This window comes from Amborella trichopoda, chromosome 9 (assembly GCF_054954075.1).
Source record: "Amborella trichopoda isolate Santa Cruz 75 chromosome 9, AtrichopodaSantaCruz75HAP2 v2.0, whole genome shotgun sequence".
Taxonomy (NCBI): domain Eukaryota; kingdom Viridiplantae; phylum Streptophyta; class Magnoliopsida; order Amborellales; family Amborellaceae; genus Amborella; species Amborella trichopoda.
The window spans coordinates 51,131,436-51,158,420 of record NC_142344.1 but is presented as its reverse complement, the minus strand read 5'-3'; the positions used below and the strand labels follow the sequence as shown (position 1 = coordinate 51,158,420).

Below are 26,985 nucleotides of genomic sequence, written 5' to 3'. Positions count from 1 at the left end.
AACATTTGTTGTCCAATAAATGCCATATTTCGATTTGGATCTGAGTGTTCTTCAAAGACATGAGGCTGATTTCTAATCTCATGGCTTTGAAGAAGAGGTATAATTTTAGAATAAAGAGGAACCAGAGGCTTAAGCATAGTAGTAGTAAAACTCTCATATTTTTGACCAAGTCCATTAATAAGCTAAAAAACCTTATTTTCATCTAGTATAGGTTTTCCAATAGTTGCCAAATCATCACATATACTCTTGAATTTGCACATGTATTCTGATAGGGTTGAATTCCTTTTATTGCAAAGTTAGAGTTGCTGGGTAAGTTGAAACTTCCTAGCTTGAGAATTACTTGCATAGGTATTCTTCAGGCATTTCCAAACTTCTGTAGAAGTCTTGATGCCAAAACAAGGCTAAGACACTCATTTGATAATGTTCATGTAATCCAGGCTTTAAGAAGTCGGTCGGACTTTTCAATCTTACAATCAGGAGAGGAAATCTTTTGACTTGGTGTAAGGCAATCACCATCAACAAATCCAAAAAGTTCATGACTCTCAAAGAGAGAGAGCATTTGAGTTTCCCATAAGAGATAGTTGTTATATGTCAACTTAATAAACACAAAGTTTCCTATATTAAGGGGGAACCATAGGGATATTTGTTTGACAATAATAAAATATCCATTGAAGCGAGTAGGTATTTGAAGGGAGAGGGTGAGAGAGTGGATTTGAGGTTTTTTTTTTTCTGAGAAATTGGGTATGCAAGAGAGGGTGATATGGGTTGTGCGTGACTTAGTTATTAGGGTAAGAAATAATATAGAGAGTGAAGTCGGTTTTAATGGCGATGGAGGAAGTAGGTTAATTAAGGACGTAAGGTTTGAATATGTGAGAGATAAAGAGAGGGAGTTGGATGTGGGATGGGATGAAGCTTAAGATGCCAAGAAGGTGAAACAATGAGGTGAAGAGAGAGTTTTTAATGGCTAGAAAGAAAAATAAAAAATAAAAAAAATGTAAGAGGGAAAACTGGTGTTAGGAAAAAAAAAAAACGACGATAATGTCTTAATAAAAATTAAAGATAGGGAAGGATTGAAGTAGTGTGAGTCAAGATGAGGTTGCTGCCCGCTTTAGATTAATAAACTACTTCAAGATGAATTATTGAGAGGATCGGTGATTCTTTGATACCATATATAATTTTAGAGAGAAAAGATGAACTCTTCTAAGAAAAATAATTGTGCCCCACACTATTTTGTGGTAGCTCTTTCATTGTATATATCATGGTAATACAATTGTGTAATACACACTTTCTTATCTTGTTACATGCAATATACATTTTCTTATCTTGTTACATTCTCTTCTCAAAAGGAAATGATGTGGCCTTTTCATAAACTGGATATTGTTTTTATTATAAATATCCTCAAATTGATCATCTCGACATCAAGATGCATGGAGATGAGAAAAAATTGGATTTCAAGTTTTAATAGATCTGCTAGATGTACACTATTTTTAAAGCTTTAAATTTTATAATTAAAGATGAAAATATATTTTAAAGTAATCACAAAGATTTCCAATATTGAAATCACATTTCTCATCACTATTTGACGGTGAACTTTACTTTGATTTAGGAAAGGGGCTGGGGTCATGGTGGTAACATCCTCACACCTAGTCACCACATTGTAGTTTCTATTCCTATCAATAACACTACTTTACTAACACGTTAATAAATCTAACTCCTAATCTTCTTAAAGAAAAGAGTAGGGGTCTGTCTTCTCTACTGAATTACAAAAAAAAAAAAAAAACTTTATTTTGAATGTTTAGAGCCTTGGCTCTATACAAACCGTACCCCTATATAAAAATAATATCTTGGGAAATTATCATAAATATACCTTAATTTTCGTCTATTTAGAAAAAGACTCAACTTTCATAAATGTCGCCCACACCCTTTTTCTTCAATTGTCGGCACCGTAAAACGCCATTACGGTATTTCAAGTATTGTAAAAACTAACCCATGTTATACAATATTTTATATACTATAATGAGTTGAAGTATTATTACAGCACTCCAAATGCCGTAATAGTATCACACCCTATAAACCCTACACGAAACCCTTTTCTCTTTTACGATTCTATTTATATTTATCTCTTTTTTCTCTCTCTAATTCTTTTTAATAGTTATCTTTCTTTTTCGGTCTAATTCTTTTTTATCTTTTCTCTCTGTCTAACTCTCTTTTTCTCTCTAGTTACTTCATCAACTCAATGAACGCCATTCCAATGTGCCAAAGAGATTTGTATAACAACCTTTGTGTACTTTATCCTCCCTTAAAAAAACTCCCTTCACCCCCATCTGACTATGTTTGCAATTATCTCACCGGCACATCGCTTGAAAATTAGGGTATATTTCTAATAAATATAAACAGAACCATAAATGAAAAAAGGTTTTGGGTAGGGTTTATAGGGTATAATGCCGTAATAATACTTCAACTCCTTTCGGTATATAAAATGCTGTACAACAAGGGTTAGTTTTTATGATATATTATTATAATGCTTCACGGTAATACAACTATTTTGAAGGTTATTTTGGTAAAAAAAATTTAAATGTTTTAAAAAATCTAAAATAAAAAAACAAAAAGTGTGAACAAGGTTTACAAAATTGAAAGGTTTTTTTTTTTTCTGAAATTTTTCCTAAGATCTTTAATTATTTATTGATATGCCCGATCTGTACAACCTTTACATTTTAGAGTTTATAAAATGAAAATAGATTTTTAAACCCTTATAAAATTTTGTACACCGGAACGAAGTCTGTAACCAAACTTCAGAGATGCGCCTTAATTGAGGAGATGACCTTGTACAAACCTCACGCCAAATGGCAAATGGTGTTATAGCATCCAAGATCCTGTCGGGAAATGAGCGAAGGGTCGCCTTAATCCGTCATTTTGAAGGCCCTAGAACGTGAAAGCGGGAAAATGGCGTTTAATCAGGCCGGTTCTTTTGAACGAGTTGCAGAGGAGGTGAGACTGGGTTCAGGGGCATTTGAGTCTCTCTGTCTCTCTTGATTTGAATTAGGAAGAAAAGTGGTTATGGAGAGGAAGGATGAGGATCTTGACATACAACGTGAATGGGCTAAGGCAAAGAGTGAATCAGCACGGCTCCCTCCTCAACTTCCTCAACTCTCTGCAAGCAGATATTATTTGCCTCCAGGTAGCGCCTCTCTCTCTCTCTCTCTCTCTCTCTCTCTCATCTCCCATGGATTGGGATTCAAAACAAGTAATACGCCTAAGTTTATTCGGATTATTTTGCCTTACAACTTTGATTTCAATTCCTGGAAATAGTTCGATTTACAGAAGGATGAGAATTGCTTCAAACATTTTCTCTAATTTAAAGAACAGAAAAGTTTGGAGCTTGTTAGGTTTTGTTTCCTTACAATGGGTTGTCTACCATGAAGGATTTGTTGCATATACATATTATATATATTTTTATGATGGGAGGCATTTGGAAGAAAGATGTCGATGCAACTTTATCATAACCCAAGTATGCAACTGCTTTTCTTTGGTGGCATTGTTACTTTGCTTTGGATGTGATAATTTGTATTTCCGTCACTTCAAGCATGTAAATTACAGGCTTGAGTCAGTGTCGATTGGCGATAATCTTTTTCTTTACTTCATTATGCCAATCCTCCTAAGAGCATGATTCCCTTTCACTATCTATGTATGCATTCTGTTTGTGATAAATGCAAAGCATTTTCTTCAATAATGTTATAGTCCTGGTTTTGGGGAATCCCGCTGAGATAATCTAAATGCGCCATGGAAGGACCCATCAAAGCTGATTTTATTTTATTTTATATAGGTCCTAGTCATTGTTAAAGAAATAATCTAGGCTTTGCTTTTATTCCTTTTATTCTTTTGGGACAATTTTTTGAAGGATACATCATACATGTCACAACTACATTTCACGTAAAACCATTTGACCCTTTAAATTTCTATGTGATTTTTCTTTTAATGAATCAAGCATAGTGATTGTTTTTTTGATGATTTCACAGTGTTGGTTTTACTGGTTTATAGAAGGACCTATTGCCTTCCAATTTTTCTTGAATTATTGTCATACTGCTGTGTTGAAAAATATGAAGCACTGCAGGAAACAAAATTGTCAAGACAAGAACTTTCGGCAGACTTGGCCATGGCTGCGGGATATGAGTCCTTTTTCTCTTGCACTCGTACTTCTAACAGAGGTCGTGTTGGTTATTCTGGTAAGCTTCATTGTCTATACTCACCAATTCAAGTTGTAGAATCAATCTCTCAATTGTAGGAGTATGAGAATCATAGTCGAACAACTTGGACGCTAAATGTTGAGCTCTTCAAACAAATATGTATATGAAGGCTTCATTTCAATATTGTATTGGTATTTGTTTTATTTTTCTTTGTAGTTTTTGATATCAGTGATAATTTCACTACTAAATAAATAATTCAATCATCAAGTAAACAGCATATGAAAAGATGATGATAAAAAAATCATAAATAGTATATTCGAAGCAAGGGTAAAGCAAGCGGGTCACGTGTGATGCCTTCCTTAGCCAGATAATCGGTCACCTCATTCCCCTCCCTAAGGGTACCTGGAAATGAGTTTCCTTATCCCCTCACAGCTATGCGTTTAACAGAAGTTGAACCATTATTCATTTCAACTATTGAAATTTTGGGTCCTACCGAAGAGATGCCAAGGGGGTCAAGTGAAATGCATCATATTACAGTACTTGCTTAATTTGCCTTTCAAGAAAAATACAATTCTCATTGCAAAATTCTTAAATTTGTTATTTGGTTCAATGAAGACATGGAACCGGTTGGGTAATTGGAACATTTCTTGCTCATGGGCTATGGTGTTGTTTTGTTACAGTATGTTACTTGATGCTTTTTAAATTGGTTTCTTTCTTCTTTAATTTCTTTTCTTTGTTATTTCCTCCCAACTTATACTTCATTATTTTATTTCTATTATAGGTGTTGCAACATTTTGTCGTGTTGAATCAGCATTTTCAAGCAAAGAAGTGGCTTTGCCTCTTGCAGCAGAGGAAGGTTTCACAGGTCTGCTGGATCGTTCAAAAGGAGAGAGTGTTTCTTCAGGAGCTTTCTTGGCTAATATTTTTGAGCAGGTGGAGGAACTGGGGCCATTATCAGGAATGGACCTTTTGAAAGTTGACAGTGAGGGGCGTTGTGTCATCACTGATCATGGGCATTTTGGTGAGCTCACTTGTTTAAGAGGGGATCCATAATGATGCTTTGGTTATTAACAGTCCGAAACCCCTTAAGAACAACAAACGCCATTGTCTGCAAAAAAATCAGTAATCATAATTATGGACTTAAGAAGAAACTCATAATCATGCTGTGAAATAAACCAAGATCGGTAAAGTTTTCTTTTAATTTATTTATTTACTTAATTATTATTATTATTATTTTTTGCATAGCTCAGTAATAGGATGGTGAAACCTTCAACACCTAATTGATCAAGCCAGACCCAAACCTCACTTTTCTTTACATTTTCTCAATAGTTATTCTTTGATCTCTTCTTGATGCATTTTTCACATTAATGTTATTGTCACATGGTGATTTCAACTTAACTTCACTACCACAGTTCTTTTCAACATATATGGACCTCGAGCTCAATCTGATAACGTGGAAAGGGTACAGTTCAAGTTCACTTTCTTTAAGGTTTTACAGGTAGGATTTTTCTGCATGTATTCTTATTATCTGAATATTTATTTGGTAGTTTATCGCTTATGGTTTTCCGAAAGATTTTGTGAATTTTTCTTGGATATATACATATTTTTTGTATAGCAAAGGATTGTTATGATGAACCTCCTTCTCCTCCTCTTTGAAATTGGTGTATTTAAGATATGAATTCCTGGTCATATGAATATCTTGATAATTAAGCCATGAGAACTTAAGTGCATAATATCTTAAACTTGATGACTGTACATTTTCCGAAATCCTCTTGAAGATCATTATTTTGATCACTGATTATTATTTAGTGTCTTTATCTTCTTTTTGACTGAGCTTCAAAATAATTCCTGCTCATGGGGTTTTAATGCGCATTCTGGATGAGGATTTCATTGATGTGATAGAGCCTATATACCTTAAGTAGGTTCTATGTATCCTTAAGTTTAAACACAATTGACTACTAGTTAGAACAGTAACTTTATTGGCTGGGAATAATTCAAAGATTAGAGTCTAGATGCTTCTGAGCTGTGCAGACCCTGCTGGGAGATTTTATTCCATAATGGAAGAAATGGGATATTTCCTGTGAGAAATTAGGATCCCCACGATATGTCTCCTTAGACCTTTCAAAATGTATAATGAGGCTCTCGATGCTGCGAAATGTCCAAAAATGGAGTGTCTTTTACCTTGTCATGCCTTGGGATTGGGGATATTTCTAAACTGACTTACATTGTTAGGATTGATCCATATAATGTTGACTTGGGACTCAAACTTGACTTGGCTAGTCAGTGTGTCAGGTCATCATGGAACTAGGGTGAGGACAAGGCACTTGGGGAGGGCATGACCTCTCATTTTTTAACATATTTAAATAAAAATAATTTTTGCAAAATATCAAAATAAGCAAGATGGATAGCACTAAATAAATACTATACTAAAAAGGTTATTCATAACATAAATTCGAGAGGGCATGGGGTTGGGAGGGAGGGGGACGAAGGTAGGGAAATGAGATATGAGCATTTTTCTGACATGATTTGGGAAATGCTTTTAGGATGGGGCTACAAAGAGGGGGGGCGGGGAGGGGGGGGGGGGATCCGATGCAAGGTGACCTGGCTTTAAAGAAACTAAATCTTATTTATTTGTTTAATTTAACTTGGTTTGTTGCAGAGCTGACTTTGGGAGTTGATATAACTGTGTTTGATTCATAGGGAGTGCAATTAGCTGGCGTAACATCTTGTTAATATGGTGTGAATCTGGATGTGCATTTCACTGGTGGTTGAGGGGGGTGTGAATCTGGATGTGCATTTCACTTGGGATTGAGTGGGGGAGGTCCTTCTGAGTTCCCATCCTCCATTAATCCTTTGTGAATTTTTTGTAATGATTTCCATTTTCTTTTCATAAAAATATGAGTAGCATGTAGTATGACCTACAAAATGGTTTTTCATTTTTTGATAGTCCAACGGAGTTGATGTAGCTTGGTTTTTGTTGTTTCTACTGTAGAAAAGATGGGAGGCGATATTAAATCAAGGAAGAACAATATTTATTGTTGGTGATTTGAATATTGCACCTTCTGCTATGGATTGCTGTGATGCAGGACCAGACTTTGAGGATAATTCGTAAGTTATTGGTTCGTTACCGCTTCTTATTAACAATGGATACAATGCAGTTACTATATTTGATGGCTGGTCACTACTTTTAATTAGTGTACTCTTGGTACTAAGGATTCTAGTAGAATCAGCTACAATAACTGTAGAGCATATTTCCAATTGAAAGTTTATTTTAGATTTCGGAAGTGGCTGAAATCATTGTTGAAGGAAGGAGGTGGTCCATTTTATGATGTCTTCAGAACAAAGCATCCAGACAGGTAACTTTGTGATGATATTATCTCACCCAGTGACCATAAAATATCATTTTTCATGATTGGTTTTCTGTTATATGATGACTGATTCTAAGCTATGTAGCAAACTGAAAGTTACATGAGTTCGTATAGGAAATTTCCTTTGGAAAGTGGAAATGAAGTTCTTCTTGTTATTGGGACTTAGTTTATGGAGATATTAACGTTCTTTGACAAAATTTATGCACTTCCTTTTATCCATTATTCTTATTGTGTTAACTGGTATCTGGTGTGTACTTTTTGTAATTGATGTGCACATTCACTGGTCAATCATTTGTAGGTCTTCGACATACATCAAAATCTTAGATATTTCATTATTGTAAAGTGGGAACATGATGCAGGAAAATAGAAAAAATAGACAACAAGTTTAGTAAACCATCAACGCAAGCCAAATTTGAGTTGATTTGGCTTTACTTGTACAAAAAAGTGACCCCAAAACCCTTGATAGGGCTTGTTGTTACCATAGTTAGGATTGGGAGCGGGAACGGTACCGGGAGCAGGATTTTGGACTGGGGGATCATGAGATACTAGAAGATCCCTATGGTTGGGAGTGTTGTGCGTACAATGTACATGTTCGGGATCGAGATTCCCAAATGTTAGGGATTGATATTCCAACCTTTTGGGGACCTTGATCCCAACCTTTTGGAATTTTATACCAAGTTTTTGGGGATCTTGCTATTAATGTTAAAGTCTATGATAATTTAAGATTATATATACTCTTTAAAGTCGGGATTTCCTTATTTATTGCAGGCAAGCAATACAACTCTGTTAAAAGTATAGTTGTATTGCTAGCTGGCTATAAATAAAGAAAATCATCAATTTGGTTGTTGTCTTAGTCTTTTAAGGTTGGGATCGAGATCCCAAATAGAAAAAATCAGGATCCCTAGCAATGGGGATCGAGATCCCTAGGAGATCTGTTCAAGGAGTGACAAAATCAGTGTTCCAAAAAAACCGGGTGGCGCCTAGGCGGCTGGGGGTCCAGGTCGCCCAGTGCCTAAGCGGGCGCCCAGAACCTAGGTGGCCTAGTAGAATAAAAAGTTGTTTTAAGGTCAGATTTGTGTAAAAACATTAAACAATACATATTGAGACATATTTAATTTCATAATTCCATGCATTTCAAATTGAGATATATTAAAAAAATACATATTGAGATATATTTTAGTCCATAATCCAAGATAGCAACTTAGTAAGACATCAATTCTTCATCAAGAAAATGAAAAAAAAAAAGGAATAACACATAAGAGTTAGGGGGTCACATCAAATGTCTATAGTTCACAAGTCCACATACACTCTTTCATACTCCAAAGTCCATATCCATAGTCCACACATAGTCAAACCTTAAAATTTTACAAACCACAGGACACAACCAAGACGAGGAAAAGAAAAATGAATGACATATAGACTTGAAGACTCAAAAGAGTCTTCAATCATCACCCATCATCAAAAAAAGCAGGGTTAGCTGCATCTGTATCATATGTATCGAAGTCGAAACCATATCATCGGAATCATCTCCCTCCTCAACATAGTGATCGCCCTCCTCTGTCTCTTTTGAATCTGCCTCTGCTTCCTCCTCTTCCTCCACCCTCATCCTTTGGAAGGAAATCTAGTGGCCCTAGGAAGGTCCGCTGATGTCCCTGAGGCCTCCATGACCATATTCCACGTCAATCCTTCATGCCCCTCGACTTCATCATCAACCAACCACTCCAGATCATTATCCATATTTTTTTATTTGAGGGGGTCTCTCTTAGCAAACCTTTCTTTCAAGTATCGATTATACATGGCATAGACTAGGCATTGAGCTTCTTTGATGCAAGCCTGTTCTTTTTTTTGGTATGAATCTAATAAAATCAAATGAAACTAATTAATATAAATATATAATACTACAAAACTACAAATTTGCAACTGACATAGTAATTATGATTACTAACTAATTAGCTACTAACTACTAAAGTACTGATACAAATTAGTAAATTGTAATTTGTAAACTAATGAAGTAAACTAAATTACCATCTCAAAAGTACTCCAATTCTGCTCACAGTCGGACAAGGTAGTGGTTAGGCTTAAGATCCAAATGGCCAATGTTTGTAAATTTGGAGCGCTACACCTATGTTGGCTCCACCAATTGGCTGCAAATTGATTATGAATTATAATTGTTAATTATATATGAAACGTAGATTATGGAAAACAAACAACAAACCTGAAATGAAACTTGAACTTGAGGAACTTAATAATATTATTACCTAGATTAAGTTTGGTGTTTTGGCTCACCGCCATTGGACTCTCAAAAGACTTTAATCCGCACTTGTAGCTTATTAGCTCATCAATGCATATAATGTCCTGGATATCCGGATTATAGTTACCCGAATCGCCTATGAGGGTAGCGATTACGTTTCGGAATCTCGATTCGGCGTTTCCTCTGGCAAAAGTCGAATCACGTTTCCATTTTTTGTGGAACGCTATTTCACCTAGTTTAGGAATCTCAATTCCTGGATTGTCGGAATCAAGATTCCATATCGAGGACTTTATGATTCTTAGCTACACAGGAAGGCGATTTTGCTTGTGAGAAACATTGATTCCAATTTTTTTGGATTTGCGAATCCATGTTGTTTGGAATCAAGTTTCTAAATCGCAAACATCGTGATTCCTTTCTACACAACAATGCGATTCAACTTATGCTAAGTGTTGATTCAAAGTATTAAGGAATTGCGAATCCATGTTGTCAGGAAGCAATGTGAGCATAGGGAGAGCAGAACCCCTTTGATGTGTGCTCAATCATGAGTGAGCTTGACATGTATGAGAGCGTGAGAGAATTTGATGTTGTTGCACACGGCAATAAAATCAAACTTTAAAATGAGTAATATGTGAACATAGGGAGAGAAGAAACCCTTTGATGTGTGCTCAATCATGAGTGAGTGCGACATGTATGAGAGCATGAGAGAATTTGAAGTTGTTACACACGGCAATAAAATTAAAATTTAAAATATAAGTAATATGTTAAATTTTTTATTTTCTTATGTACTAATTTCCATCTTGATTCCATGTTACTTTTTAAGAACTCTCACCAAGAATAAATAATATTAAAAAAATATGTTACTTCAAATTTAATAATGTTTGGTAAATGGTGTGGGTACTAAACTACTAATGTAATAATGTTTAATATATGATCAACATCGTCATTTCTTCAAGTTGAGTAAGAGGATAAAAATGCTTTCTTTAAGTAAAATAAGAAGATAATAAGGATATGAGCGAAGTGCCCTGTGTCGTGTTTTAGGTTAAATTGATCATTAAATATCAGAGAAATTAACGAAAAATTGAATAACTCAATTTTCAAGAGTCAAAAGACTCAAAACTACATTTAATAAAAAAGAATTACTATGTCATGTACTTATTTTATAATTCAAGGAAAGGAGATAAAGGGAGCTTGCCCTTGTTCTCACTCCTTGTATTCTGTAGACTAGCTTCTGACCTTATAGGCATAATAGGGTTATCGGTAGACCGAGTCCATTGGATGGGATTGTCCACAAAGATATTATAAAGGTTGACTTTAGTACTTGGAGTCTTGGACTGAGTATATACAGACCAAAATTCAATGTTGTAGTAATGGGTAAATTTATATATTTTCTGAATATTTCGCTCATGTTCCGGAGGGAATTGGTTCACAATTTTAGTAAGGGGAGAATCTCGATTCCAATATGGGGAGAATCATGATTCCGGAATGGTGAAATGTTGATTCCAAGTTGATGGGGACAACGATTCTAGACTTTTAAGAATCATGATTCCTTATTTTTAGGAATCACGATTCCAGCAACCACCGAAACAAGTGGGGTTATGTGAGATTCCATATAGGTATGCAACACAATTCCAACATGAAGAGACATCGATTCTTGCAAATAGGAAACACGATTCCTAATTTTTTGAATCGCGATTTTGAAGAATTGAGAATCATTTTGCTCAAATCCGAATCATACGGACAACGATTCCTAGATTCTGAAACTTCTGATACATGCGATTCTTATTCCAGAAACGATTCGGAATCACAGACGTTTCCAAAAACTATAATCCGGATTAGGGATTAACACATCTACGCACTTATTAAATCTAGTCATAATTGTGTCATTTGTGTGTATATCCCTATCAGCATAAAAAAAAGTTGGGGTTCAAAAAATAACCAGCTGCATGCAATGGCTGATGTAGCTGCCTATCCCACTTCTCATCAATAATCTTCCAAACAGGCTCATAGTGGCTCACATAATCTAAATTGTGGGCTATCTCTTTCTTGCATCTATATTGCCTCATGTATGTAGCTTATAGAGGGCTTGTCACTATCAACCACTCGACGGATTTTGAGAAGAGGAAAAAATACCGTAAGAGCGCCTTTCACCCCTCTCCAAAAAGCCTTATAAAGGATAATATCTCTCACCTTCTTCCCTTTTTGATCTGGACCACTTGTATGCTCTCCACTCATCCAAGGTAAACATCGACTCTCTTCGAATGTAAGCTATCTAGGTAAAAGTACAAGGTTGCAAATCTCGTGACCCCACGCCTCACAATCGCTTTTTTCTTTGTAAATCTGTACATCATGCGGAGGGTGAGGGTGTGGCTATAAATGAAAGTCGTAACTGACTTTGCCTTCTTAACTGCACTTGAAATATTGCCCAAACCTCCAAGAGCCTCAAGCATGAGGACTATACAAGGTATTGCACATGGTGTCCAAAAGATATTAGGGTAAGCTATGTGCAACAAAATAGCAGCAACAACATTAGGATAACATGCTGCTCTTGAACCTCCTTGATGCCCTTCTCCAAAACTTGAAATAAGTAATAGGTATCATGGCTATAGTTAGAGGCATCAATAGACCTAAAAAAAATAGTCCCTAAAGGACAATTCATCAGCAAATTCATCTGGCTACTTCTCTTCTTATCACTCTAAGTATCAGTCGTAACAAAAACCCCATAGTGTGCCCATGCATCCTTCTGAGCCTCAATAATCTCCCTCGTGACAATCATCTCTTTTTTCAAAAGAGGCTCTGAAAGCTCATATAGGGTTAGGGGCTTTATCTCAGGCCCAAATTGACGAATTGCCTCTATCAAGGTGTAGAAGCTGCTTAGGCGAGCGGCATGGAAAGGAATGCCTGCCTCATAAAATCATCTAGCAATGTACTGTGCAACTCTCTCTCTCTTCTTTCTTGATTCTGCTCTCAATAGTTGTTTGTTTCTTTATTTTCTCTCTTGCAACCTTAGGGTCAGGCTAGGGCAAAAAACAATCTCTAGGCCCTCTAACCAGAGGCATCTTAGCCCCCCCACTCCCACTCCCAAAACCAAGTACAACTCCCTTTCACTAATTTTGATTGCTTGATCTCAAAACTTCCACTTTTGAGATGTTTTCTAATTTCAAAATCTTCTAAAAACCCTCTAATAGACCTTTAAATCCTCCAAAACTAAATCTAATCTCAATGGGTGATGTTTAGATCAATTTCTTGTAAATTTGAGAAACCCTTCGATCTTATGGAAATCACAAAAATCTAGTTTTTTGATCTCTCTCTAAAATGGGTTATAATTTCAAACCTAAACCTCTTTTCCCCTCTTATCTCTATAAAACAACCCAAAAATGTCCCTCAAGAAGGGGCATTTTCCGCCTTTGGGTGTTGGGTGCTAGCTTAGGTGGGTTCCCAAGCGCCTAGGTGGCTGCTAAAGGGCAGGCTGCCTAGGCTTGGGCGAGATGCCCAAGCCCTCTGGACCACCTAGGTGGCCACCTAGACATTGGGCGGCCCGCTTTTTGGAACAATAGATTGAATTGAGATCCTAGAAGGGATCACCTACCAAATTAGGAGGTCTTGGTAACTATGGTTGTTACTATTTGCAGCTTGTCTTACTATTCACACCCCAGAAGTGTTAGAAATCCTAACACCCCAGGCCCTTTTATTATATTATAATAGAAAAGACCAAAAGTGTCCTCACTTAAATTAAAACATTATAAAAATACCTCATAAATCCCTTCGCTTAAAAGAAAATTTATAATGACCCTTTTACCCCTAATAAAACAAGTAATTCCATAAGTATTTTAACCACTTTTCTAAATGTCTCCTAAAGCCCTAAAAAATATAAAAAATCCTAGAATCCTTAAAAAAAACTTAGAACCCCTAAAAAATAACCCTGTAAATTAAAAAAAGTATCCTTAAATATGATAAGAAATATTAAAAAATTAAGTGCATCATGTCTTGCATCATTCCCTCCTGGTTGGAGAAAACTCGTCCTCGAGTTTTGAAATAAGCTAAGCTGAATTTTGCGTTAACCATGCAACCTTCTTCAACCCAAATACTAAAAACATGATCCTGGGACTTGTGAGTTATTGGATTAATCAAAACACAACGATTGTGTAGTGAGATTGAGTCTTTGCAATCAGGTGATATGTCCACTCGGTTTAGTCACATTAACTAGCTAAAATTGCATCAATACATCCATTAGAACCTATTGAAATTGTCTTGGTTCAGCCTTAGAATACATCAAGGGAGCATCTTCAAGATGATCATCTCCAACCCCTAGTTCACTAGCCAAACCAACAACTTCCTCTTCTAAAACGTCTGTCTTTGTCTTCATCTTGACCAATATCACTTTTTCCTCTTTTTCACCCGGTTCTTGATAAAAAAATTCGATCACTACCTTCTTCATTTGAACACTCATCGAAGACCAGGGGAGAGTCCCAATCAATGACTTGTTGATTTTGGAAACAAATTGATGAGAAATACTTCAGGTTTAACCAATCTGCCTTGTCTACTACTTGGGGTATAATCATGTTGCACTGGATTACCAAAGCCTCCCCACGGTCACTAAATGTAACTTCTAGCTCTTCTAACTCCGGTTCCTCATCATAAACAGGATCTCCATTAAAGCATAGCTTGTTGTCCACTTCAAATTACTCCTTTGCAAGGTTCACAAATTTTCTATTTGATGCAAGAAAATACAGAAAATAGACAAAACAAGCTAGATTTGAGTGGACCTGGCTTACCTTGTACAAAAAAAGTGATCCCAAAACCCCAGATACTACTTGTTGTTACTATTCACCGCCTGTTTTTATAGTTCACACCCCAAAAGTGTTAGGAACCGTAACGCCTTGGGACCTTTTATTACATTATAATTAGAAAAGACCAGAACTACCCCCCACTTAAGTTAAAGCATCATAAAAAAAACCCCATAAGTACTTTTACTTAGAAGAAAATTCGTAATGACACTTTGACCCCTCATAAAACCAGTAATTCCATAAGTATTCTAACCACTTTTAAATCTCATAAATCCTAAAAAATATAAAAACCCTAGAGTCCCTTAAAAAAAAAACTTAAAAATCCTGAAAAAATAACCCTAGAAATTTAAAAGGTACATCTTTGAATTTAATAAGAAAAATTTAAAAAATAAGGCGCATCATGTCTTCCATCAGGACATGAGCTACATTAGTTGACTTCTACATTTAGAGAAACCTAATTCCCATATGTGTGCATCAATAATGTAAAAAGTGGCATTACCTAGCATGATGTGCAGTATTGTTTGTGTGGAATAAACAATGCCTGTTTTTCAATCTTCTGCTAGGAAGTTGTTGGTTTCTTGGGTCGGTTGGGACAGTTGGATTGCTTTAGAAGTTATTATTGGCATAGCATGTCACTGTTTGGGTATTATGCATTTTTACGTCCATCCACACTTTCTTGGGAGGAGGTAGATGAGCAGGCTCTTTGTGATTTGAATAGAATTTGAATGATTAAAAGATAACAGAAAGATAAGTGAGTGTTGTGATCTGTTTAAGCACTTTCCTTTCTGTCATATTGTTGTGCTTTATTTTTATATTCAAATTGTAAGATAAAGTTAAAACTGTAACTTGTTCCCACTCATGAATTTAAATCTAGATCTTATTGAGGTCGATAAATCTAGTTTAAATCATGAGATCTAGAAAATCCTCACTATAAATTTGTCCTTTACATAAGAAAATAAATGTCTTAAAATCATGTAGGGTTTGATTTTCTGTATAACGCTTATTTCAGCAATATAAATTGATAATTAGGGCTTCATAATTGAAAACCTAAGTTGCTTAGTTTTATCTCATTTTTATTTTTCTATGCTTGATTGATTTTGTAAAATGAGATTGGTTTATTTTCATGATTGCATGCTAAGGATGCATGTACAGTGACTGAAAATAATTTGGTAGAAATGACAATGTGCAAAGTATGACAAATGACGACGAAGAATAAGAACAGGCACTACTTGGGTCTGCTTTCTTTGTTTTATTTCTATTTTAGCTATAGTTTCATTTATTTTGGAATAAGTGCAGGAAAATAGGGCATTTTTACTTAACACTGGGTTTATTAGTCATTTTTATTTATTTGGAGGGTGTTATTGAGCTTTTGAATTTTCAGTATTATTTAAAAAGTGGTTGTTTTAATAGTTTTCTTGAGTAGCTCATTGATTAGCATTGTGAACTACTATAGTACATGAAGTTCATTGATATATTTTTAATCTTTTCTGTTAGTTGAGTAATAGTTTCTTATCTATTTTCGTTCTTCATATCCAGGATAGTTTACGTTGGATATTGAGTTCACCTTTTCATCAGTTAAAGCACTTGATATTCCAAGACATGTTTTTCTCTATTCTTTTATTAGAATAGGTTTTCATCATTTAGTAATCAGATTAGCATGTTCTTTGTTTATTTTGCAGAAAGGAGGCTTATACGTGCTGGTCACCACAAACTGGTGCTGAGGAGTTCAATTTTGGGTCCAGGATTGATCTGATTCTCATTGCTGGACCTTGCCTTCATCAAAGTACAGACTCAGAAATTCATGACTTGTTAGATTGCCATGTTAACGAGTGTGACATTCTTACTCAGTTCAAACGTTCAAGACAGGACAACACTCCAAGGTCTAATATTTTAAGGAGTTAGTTGTATCCTGTTCTCTTTGTATATAAACAGTTACTTTGTCTGAATGCATGTTCTTTCAATTGAGAAGATGCAATTTCTGGTTGCCCATATTCTAGGTGGAAAGGTGGGAGAAGCATTAAATTGGAAGGCTCTGATCATGTTCCAGTCTTTGTCAACCTGGGTGATATGCCTGATCTTGCATTGCACAGCACTCCACCTCTGGCGACTAGATATGTTCCTGAGGTTCGTGGACGGCAACAAACTCTCGGTGAGAGAAATTATCCCTATTCATCAAGCTAGTCTCTGCTATAAGATCAACGTATTATGCGCACCCAAGAGAAATAAAAATACTGATTGTGCATAATAAGTGTGTTTTATCATGGAACTTGAGAAGAAGACTTTGGGGTCAAAAAGTCTCTTGCTTCAGCCTCTATAGACAGAACACACAAGGGAATACTCATTTTATAGTGGAACTACAAGCTGCTAGCTAAAACTTGGGTGATTATTTGAGTCTATTTGGAATATTGTGTTTTCCATTTTTGTACTTACTGGTTAATGTTTTTTATTTATTTGTTTTATTTCCCTTTTTTCTTATTTCTCATTTTTGTACTTACTGGTTTATGCTTTTTATTTATTTGTTTTATTTCCTTTTTTTCTTATTCTCAGTTTCTATTTTTCTGAAATTTACCTTGTCCTTTTTAAAAATTATTTTAGCCGATGCAACAAGTCCACCCGCCAGCTCTATTTGAGAAAACTGAACATTGTCATTTTTTGGTTCCATGTACTATCTTATTTTGTAAGCTCAATTCATTATGGTCTGTTTCTTCCACAAAAAAATATTTATGAAGATGGTAAAAACCAAAATATTCACTTAATAAATCATAGGTTGACAAAAAGAAAGAGTCTCTACATATACAGAGCACACAACTGCTTGCGTGTCTACAATTTACAGCAGATAAATATGTGTTGGTTTGCATGCAGCTATTCATGTATACTTAAGCAGTGATATGATTTTTTAATGCATGAATGGTTCATGCATTTGGTCATTTGTATGTGCATACCACTATGAGAACTCATCATCATCATCATAGCTTTTTCCCAATCAATTGGGTTCATCTACACGAATCTTGGTTTGACATTTTGCTCTATTAAAGGTCATACCCTTAGTGAGGCCATAAATCCCCATATCTTTTTGGACTACTTCTAACCGTGTCTTTTTGGGCCTACCTTTTGCCCTTTTCAGTCCTTTTGCTTAAACTAACTCACTCCTCCTAATAGGTGTTGTACTTGGTCATGGCCAACTCACCTAAATCTACTCTTCCATCTCATCCCCTATTGGTGCCATACCTAAATTCTCCGGAATGGATTTATTTTGAAAATTATCCCTTCTTGTCTTACCACTCATCTATCTCAAACCGTTACACTCATTCTATGGTTATATTGTTTTTTATCCACCTAACATTCCACCCTATAGAGCAAAGTCGGTCTCACAACTGTCCTATAGAACTTGCCCAATAGCTTCATTAGTATGTCACGATCACATAAAATTCTAGTTGCACATCTCCACTACGCCCACCTAGCTCTAATTCTGTGTGCGGCATCTTCCTCAATCTCTGCATTTTCTTGGATTATCGACCAAGATATCGAAAGTGCATGTTTTTTTTGTACTTCTTGGTCGTCAATCTTAATTGCTTCATCGTCTCTATTCCTATTATTACTAAAGTTGTATTCCACATACTCTGTCTTAGTCCGACTAATTTTAAAACCTTTGGATTGTAGAGCATCCCTCCAAAGTTCTAACTTTGTGTTAACGTTGTTTCAGGTCTCATCAATCAAAACTATGTCATTTACGAACAACATGCACCATGGTATCTGATCCTGTAGGTTCCTAGTTAAGTCGTCCATAACTAAGATAAAGAGGTACTGGTTCAATGCTGATCCTTGATGTAGACCTATTGATGTAGACCTATTGTCATGGAAAACCCACTTGTCTCTCCACTAGTTGTTCGTGCACCAATTAGCGCTCCATCGTACATATCTCTCACCAAGTCGATGTAGTGTCTGGAGACTCCTTTCTTTTCGAACACTTGCCAAATCAAATCTCGAGGTACTCTTATCATAAGCTTTCTCTAGATCAATAAAGATCATGTGGAGGTCTTTGCCCTTCACCCTAAACTTCTCAATCAGTTGCTTAAGTAGTGCTTAAGTAGGAAATAGCGTCAGTTGTTGACCTTCCTGGCATAAACCAAATTGGTTTTCAAGTACACTCGTTTCATGCCTTAGTCGTTGCTCAATCATTCTCTCCCAGAGCTTCATAGCATTACTTATAAGTTTGATCCCTCGATAGTTTGCACAAATCTGTATATCTCATTTGTTATACCACAATACCTTTTCTCGATTTGTCTAGCATTTTCTTTGTTCTCAACACCTTGTTGAACAACTTCGTCAACCAGTCAATGCCAATATCCCCCGCACTTCTAAACCTCTATCGGAATACCATATTGGTCTACTTCATCAATTTCAAAGCTACTTTCACTTTTTACATCCTAATCATACGAATGTATCTATGACCTCCGCCCACGTTAGTATCAACAATTCCTTCTATTGTTAGGTTCCCATTGTGTTTGTCATTTAATAATTTTTTAAAATAAAATTTCCTCCTTTTGTTGATCACGTCATCTTTCATCAAGACCCTTTAATCCTCACTCTTAATGCATTTAATATAGTTTAGATCCCTACACTTTTTTTCTCTTATTTTTTGCTAATTTGAAGACATCATTTTTACCTTCTCTTGTTCTCAGTTTATTATATAAATTATCATATGCTTTAAGTTTGGCTATATTTATTTTTTGTTTAACGTTTTCTTAGCATTGTTATATTTTTCTAAGTTTTGCTCATTTCTATTACACTGCCAAGTTTTATAACATGATCATTTTTCACTAATGGTCTTTTGAACCTCGTCACTTTATACCAAGTTTTCTTATTGGAGTTTCTTTTCCCTTTGGATTCTACTAAAACTTCTTTTGCCACATTTTTGATACAGGCAGCCATCTCATTCCATATTTACATTGACACCATGTTCAGAGTTCCATTTTTCTTCTTCAACTAATTTATCTCTAAATAAATCTATTTTCTCATGTTTTAAATTCCACCACCTAGTTCTTGGACACCCTTTACTTTCACCTCTTCTCTTCCATGTCTTTAAGCAGACGTCAATAACCACAAGCCTATGTTGGGTAGTCAAACACTCTCCTGGGATTAGGGCTGCTAATGAACGGGTCTGCACGCGGTCTTCAGGGCAGGGCAGGGCCGGCTAACGGGCCTCCAGCGAGCCGTTAAGGGACCGCATGCTGGGCTGGGCCGGGCCATTGTAGGTGTGTATTGTTATCTGGCCAGGCCGGGCTGAAAAGGCCCGAAATCTGCTCAACTGGCCGGGTTGCTCTGATAAGCCCGAAAATGCCTCGGCTGGGTCTAATAAGGCCCGGCCCATTTGTTTATTTATTTATTTTTCAAATTGGTGGTGGGGTTTCCGTATCGTTGTTTACGAGTGCCTAGACTTGCTATGCACCATCCATGTCAACCAACGGATGGAGACAAACTGTTTCCTCACTTAGAAGTCCATAAGAGGAGCAGCAGCTGACACCTACTGTCCATAACGCGTATTGATGGTGGATGGTCGGTATGAATACCCAATTCTATATATGTATGATGCATGCCTCGAAAGAAAATGATAAAATCTCCATGCAAACATCGATGCAAGCAAGAGATGAGAGAGAGATCACCATCTCGACAGTCGGTTGAGAATCGGAGGAAGGGTGGACGTGTCCGTCTTGTTGACATAAACTCGAAGACCATCGCTCAGTTTCCAAGCCTCTCTTGTGGACACAGTTGGAGCTCTCAAATATGGAGGAATTATAGGCCTTGGATTCCATCTTTGTCCATCATTGATGAAGATGTTAAGTTCTCTGCTCTCTGTTTCATTAAGAATTTTCAGCTCTGCAAAATGGAACGCAAAATGAAAGGAAGAATTGCTTTGAAAATTGTCTCTTGGCCAATAAAATTCCAAGTTGTCTCGTAAACAAGTTTGTATGTGGTGCTCTAGCTTTATTGTGCCCATCTCTTTCTCTCTCTAAAACCCAATCTCTATCTAAAATCCACTCTTTCTAGAAGCCCAATATCTCTCTCTAAAGACCCATTCTTTCTGTCTAGAAACCCAAAGAAAATAATTAGCAATTTTTTATGCTTATAAGAAAACTTTGGAGAGATTTAAGAAAAAGTCTAAATTGGATCGGACCAGGCCCAATAAGCCTAATGAATTGGTCCGAGCATATGGGAAATTCCGGGCCTTAATGGGTCGCACCGGGCTTCTGGTTTTTTTAACGGGCGGGGCTTACTGCGCATAGTTCCGGGCCGGGGCCTCACCAGACCGGGCAGAATTGGGTTCGGGCTTTTCCGGGCTTAGGGCCGGGCTGGGCCGGGACCTACCCATTGGCATTCTTTCCTAGGATAACCTTGCAATCTTTACATGATGGTCGATCTACCTTTATAATTAGTAAGAGGCCTATCTGACTTTTATGTGATCCACTTTTATAGGTTATTAAATGTTCATCTTGCTTTTTAAAGTAAATGTTTGCTATTGCTAGGTCGTAGGCTATAACAAAATCTAGAATAGTCTTACTCATCTCATTTCTTTCGCCAAACCTATATCCCCCATGTACCCTTTCATATCCTCTACTATCTTTCCCTACTTGACCATTTAAATCCCGTCCTAAAAAAGTCCTCTCTGTATTTGGTATGTCTTAGACTATTCCATCTATTTCCTCCCAAAAATGTCTTTTAATTCTATCATCTAATCCTACTTTTGGTGCATAAATACTAATTACGTTAATTTTCTCGTTCCCTAATACAAGTTTAATTGATAAGAGCCTATCACCTATTCTTTTGACATATCACTGTGAGAACTACGAAACATTTTTCATATAATAACTTTTTTGTTCTTCTTGATGTGAGAAGAATGACTTCTCTGTCTTGGCAGTTTCGATGCTTCAGAAAAGGCAAGTTTTAATTGGGGAGGAGAACCGGGGAACATACGATACACTATCTGGAGATTGTGCATTAGAGAATTGCAAGGAGGATGCTAGGCGTTCATGTGAGGTTGCCAAAGGTAAATCAATCGAAACTGCTAATAACCTCATTGCTTCACCATTATGTGCTACTTCTTTCGCTTCTCTAACTATTTCTGCTTAAAGCCCTGGTTGAGTGTCCAATTGAATGTTTAAATTTGCGATCAGGTTCTTTATCGATGCCTTATATTAACACAAACATGAAGAAAAAAGCAAAGTGTAGAAATTCTTCACAACTGACATTGAAGTCTTTCTTCAAGATGAATCCAGCACATGCAATTATCGAGTTAGAGAATGCAAATGCTGATGCATTAAAATGTGAAATAGATGAGTTAATAAATGAATCTGAAATTTCTGAAGATGTGAAGGAGACCAATTCATTCGATGACACCCCTATTGATAAAGATCCACAAAATATCACCCAGGATGAATGCTATGGGGAAACATCATGTCATGATGAAGGCAATAATTTAGTTCAGATGTCTGAGAAGGTTAAAGATAGCATTGCATTGTCAGAGTGGAAAAGGATTCAGAGTTTAATGCAGAGTAGCATACCACTTTGTAAGGGTCATAAAGAACCTTGTGTTGCTCGGTCAGTAAAGAAAGCCGGTTCAAAAAATATAGGCCGTGGATTCTACGTTTGTGCTCGTGCTAAGGTATGTTGTATTATCTCATTGTCTTTGTTATCTGTGTCTCTGGCTTGATGGATCCATCAGTTTCCATTTTGTCTTGCACTTTTTTGTATTTATAGTCTCTTTAACTTGTCAAGATGCATATTTCAGTTCATGTGGCAATAAAAGATGACGCAACGTTATTTGAAGTTACTAATCTCTTTTTCCTTCTTCAATTTCTAAGTTTTTATAACTCTGACAATTAAGCGAAAAAGAATAAGTGGGCATTGGAAATTATATCAGGGGCCCTCGTCTAATCCTGAAGCTCGGTGCGATCACTTCCAGTGGGCAACCTCAAATATTAGGCAGAAACAGAGATGAGTTATATTGCATGAGCAGTTCCACATATCAAATTGTTGATCGAAATATTCCATGTATTTTGTTACGTTTGGTGGATTGTTTGTATGAACTGAGTAGGTCGTTAATTTCTATTATAATTGCCCAAAAATGAGAGCTTACAAGGTATAACTTATACTTTTACTACCATGAATGTTTATTGGGCGTTGCCATTGAATGTTGCTGCTTGGAATGGGTAAAAGGCATAAAAAAAAACAGGGATTGTCTACAACGAGACCATTTATTTTGTATATGGAGGTCGCAATCCTTCTTGTCTTTTAAATTTCAAAATGGGTGGTTGTAAGAGTGTTATTGAATAGACAAAAGAAATCCACAGACTTTACGACTCATCCCAAACAATTCAATTTGACATCTAATGAGTGTGAATGATTGTGACTTCAATGTACAAAAGATAAATGACGTTTTTGTGGACAATCCTTAAATAAAATGTGCCAAGCATCATTACTATTTTGTTGTGGGGTTAGAAAACTAAACCTTCAACAGGATTAAAGTACATCACACCTGCGTATAATATTGCAGGTCCCTGAAATCTAGTAATAATTGTAATTTAACTCCTGGACAGATCTTTATTTGTTTGTTTATTTTTCTTCACCTTTAGTCCAGTATTGAAATAACTGACTGATTTTGTACGTCGAACTATATGTGGAGTTAAAAAGCATTAAACACCTGATTTTGCTTCTTTATTTCGTTCCTGGGCTGATGCATGGAGTTTCAGATTAAATGCACTTATCTCTAAAAGAAAAGCAGAAAGCGATTTGTTAATTCAGTTTCTAAGTATTAGGGAGGGCAGAGCGGTAATAATACAGATTTGACTTGTATAGGCATCTGTTCATATCACCCTACTATTAGGAAAATTATTACGTACTCTGGCTGGGTTACAATGTGCATTTGCACCTGTGGGCAAAAACCTACTCGGGGCATTTGGTGGACCCTAAAGTTTCGATATTTGTATTCAATGTCAGCAATCCATGTTAAGGAAATAGTTTGAATTGCTCTTGTGGAACATAGTTATTAGGATTGGACTTAGCTATTGAATCAGTATGGGATCTAATCCAATTAAAACTAGTAGTTGGTCGAACTGGTTGAGCCACATTTAAACAAATATTAAAAAAATAAAAATAATAGTTTAAAATATAAAATATATTAGAAAATTTCTCAATTTTGTTTAGTTGGTTGAACCGGTTAAAATTGGAGAGTCTAACTAGTCAAAACATGTCAAATATTAATTTTGACTTGTTTTCGATCAAATTGAATTTTTGCTTTAGACCGGAATGACAAAAGCACGAGTCGGCAATCGGACTGATCATATCAAGTGGTCTAGTCTGGTCTTGATAATTGTGCTATGGAAATCCAATCCAACAATGAACAAAAATAATCCATTTGATGAACAATCAGATCACTCAACGTTCATAATTTATCATTAATTTTAAGATGTTCATGTGAATCAAGGATGCCATGTAAATCCTCATATAAGAAAAAGTATTAAAAAAAAAAGAAAAGAAAAATCTCCTAGAGAAGCTTTTGCTCAAGTAGGCACCCACCTTTAACAATAAAAAATCTTGTGAGAAGATGTGTGCATGTCAAAATATGTTTGCGCTCCTAATTATGAAAGGAAAGTTATTTCATACAGGCTGGACCGCATTTCTACATATATGGTCGATAAAGTATAAAGAATCCATCTTAAAGATGGATGCAAGTATGTGTTCTATCTAAAAATAATAGAAACCAACGGTCCAAATGTTTTTTTATTAGAATTATTATTTTTAATTTTTAAAATGTATTTATTTTTTCATATTCATGATCTACATGTCAAAGATTACATGTCCTAAAAATATAATTCTTAAAATCCATCTCAAAAGTAGATTTATTAAGATGGTCACATTTCTACATATGCGGGCTTGGCCGCATAGAAACTGAGTCCATTATGAAATTCAAAGCTCCAAAATTCATGCATATCACATAGATCTATGTATATTTGAAAATCTTGAAAATAGACAGTCTAGATATTATATTACAAGATGTACTATTTTTAAAACTTTGAAATCCATTTTCTTTCATATTCATATATCTCGGGGTCAAGAAATCAATTCAAGAATTTTTCTAACTTTAAAACAATATTTTCTAATTACTTCGGTAAGGTCTGCATCACTTCAGTAGTATAAAGTAAAATTTGTCCCGTGAACTTTATTTTAATGGCACTCGATTGGTTGTAGATCACATGTAATCTGAAAGCGCGTGAAATGGCCCATTGAGGTCAACATCCACGCTATTAACACTATGGATTACCACATGTAATCTGAAAGCGCGTGAAATGGCCCATTGCGGTCGACAACGCTATTAACACTATGGATTATGGATGGCCCACGGTCTCTATGTTCAAATTCGAGGATTATCTTCCATGACTAAGCTTGATTATGCCTTTGTTTTTCTCACGAATGTGAATGCCTTGTATTTTATGTATAATATGAAATCGAAAATTGTCTCGGGCTGGTCCAAAAACAACCTAATTAATATCTTGGCATCAAAATGTATAGACATGAAAAAAAAAGAAAAGATTTGAAGTCCAAAGGATAGTACATCTTGCAGCATTTTTTTTGGACCGTTCATTTCCAAGATTTTTATGCATTTATAGATCAGCTTGATTTAAAGCATTTTCAGAGTTTAAAATATTATAATTAGATATAAAAATTGATTCTCAAGCCATCCCAAAAATTCTTGATATCAAAATTGCTTCATAATTAAATAAATATATCTTGTAGCTCTTGGTGGTGGGAGTCAGGTTTGGTGAAGTTGAATAGCTGATGTTTAGAGGCATTTCTTTTTTCTTTCGTAGGCTTGGCAGTGTTGATATTATATTATAGCTTTTTTATTCATGTTGGGTCTGTTCTCCCCTTGTTAGGTTTTAAATTATTAGGAAGACAACAAATGCAATAATATCACATTATGATGACATGTCTATCCAATGCATGAGACTCATCTAGGGGGTAAACGGGCTGGGTGGGGTTCTTGTCGGCCTCGATCCTACGAGGTAGTTGGACCAATCTAGGTCGGTCCAGGAATTGGGCCTGTACTCGGACCTGAATATTGGGATATGTGCCCAACTCATTAGGGCCATTAACCGGGTCGGTCTAGGAATTGGGCCTGTACTCGGACCTGAATATTGGGATATGTGCCCAACTCATTAGGGCCATTAACCGGGTCGGTCCAGGAATTGGGCCTGTACTCGGACCTGAATATTGGGATATGTGCCCAACTCATTAGGGCCATTAACCGGGTCCAAACTTGGGCTTGGGTTGGGCTTACCTGACAGGATTGTCACCCCGTAGACTTATCAAATTGAGAGAGAGAGAGAGAGAGAGAGAGAGAGAGAGAGAGAGAGAGAGAGAGGGATGTAGGATTGAATTATTGGGGCTTTTGCTTGGTTCTTTTTCATGTCCCTATCATAACAGGAGAGTAAGTGGCAGGCAACGTCCAATGCAATCTTTCAACAAAAGGAAAAGAGTAATGGGAGCTAGCTGCGTAGTTCCATTTTATTTCTTGACGTAGCATTAAAGCTTACAAGCATTTGGCAAATCAACGGTCTGGATATCCCTTGGTCTTCATTGAAAGTCTGCGATTGCATTGGAGAGGATAAGTATACAAAAAAAATTATTTATTTTTCGGACAAGGAGGTCACAGTCGCTCTTGTCTTTTAGTTTTTCAATTGGGTGTGATCAATGCCATTGGCTAAACCTAAAATTCACAAAAAAAATTTCAAACTTCGTATGATACACAAGTCATCTAATTTGATATTTAGTGGCTAGGAGTAAATGAGATCTCTTTGTAGAAAGATAAATAATCTAGTAGTTTACAATCCCCAAATAGAAATATATACAATGAGATCATATACTTTTGATATAAAGAGGTCACAAACATCAATGAACGTTTGATTTGAAATCCGGTTGTTAAGGATCTATTATTGGCACAAAGTCCAAAATAATTTTTTTCAAATGTTGTGATACACTTTCATCTATTAGATTTATATATAGTTGTAGGACTTTTTACCCAATTATCTCTTATGTCATAGATCCTCATTTATTTTCATATTATGTACCTTCGTCTTAACTATAATGTATATAAAAAAAATAAAAATAAAAAAATGCAGTGAGACTATTTACTTTCCATACAAGGTGATCATCACCATCATTGACTGTTAGATTTAAAATGGACTGTTTGATAATACATCAATTTTTGGACATAAAATTCAAAATAATTTTTTTCAAATATCGTGACATACTTTACCTATTAGATTTCATTTTCAATGGCTAAAAATGATTGTAATATTTATGTATAAAAAACAAATAGGTATAGTAAACAATTCCGAAAA

At 35.9% G+C, this 26,985-nt stretch overlaps 1 protein-coding gene across 17 annotated transcripts; it reads left to right on the top strand.

Moving 5' to 3' along the window:
- Window positions 1-2,632: 2,632 nt before the first annotated feature.
- LOC18441633 (endonuclease/exonuclease/phosphatase family protein) lies at window positions 2,633-22,710 on the top strand. 17 transcript variants are annotated; one of them, XM_020671789.2, is made up of 12 exons: window positions 2,639-3,178; window positions 4,104-4,223; window positions 4,966-5,049; window positions 5,118-5,205; window positions 5,597-5,682; window positions 7,177-7,292; window positions 7,460-7,540; window positions 16,267-16,467; window positions 16,585-16,736; window positions 21,504-21,632; window positions 21,760-22,247; window positions 22,506-22,710. In XM_020671789.2, the coding sequence occupies exons 1-12, from the start codon at window positions 3,071-3,073 to the stop codon at window positions 22,581-22,583; spliced, it is 1,731 nt and encodes a 576-aa protein (XP_020527448.2). In that variant the 5' UTR covers window positions 2,639-3,070; the 3' UTR covers window positions 22,584-22,710. The 17 variants fall into 17 exon arrangements, 13 of the variants coding, with proteins under 13 accessions (XP_006851921.3, XP_011626084.2, XP_020527448.2 ...); XM_020671791.2 differs by having other exon boundaries at window positions 2,710-3,178; window positions 4,112-4,223; XM_088845843.1 differs by having other exon boundaries at window positions 2,712-3,178; window positions 4,112-4,223; window positions 7,182-7,292.
- The last annotated feature ends 4,275 nt before the right edge of the window (window positions 22,711-26,985 follow it).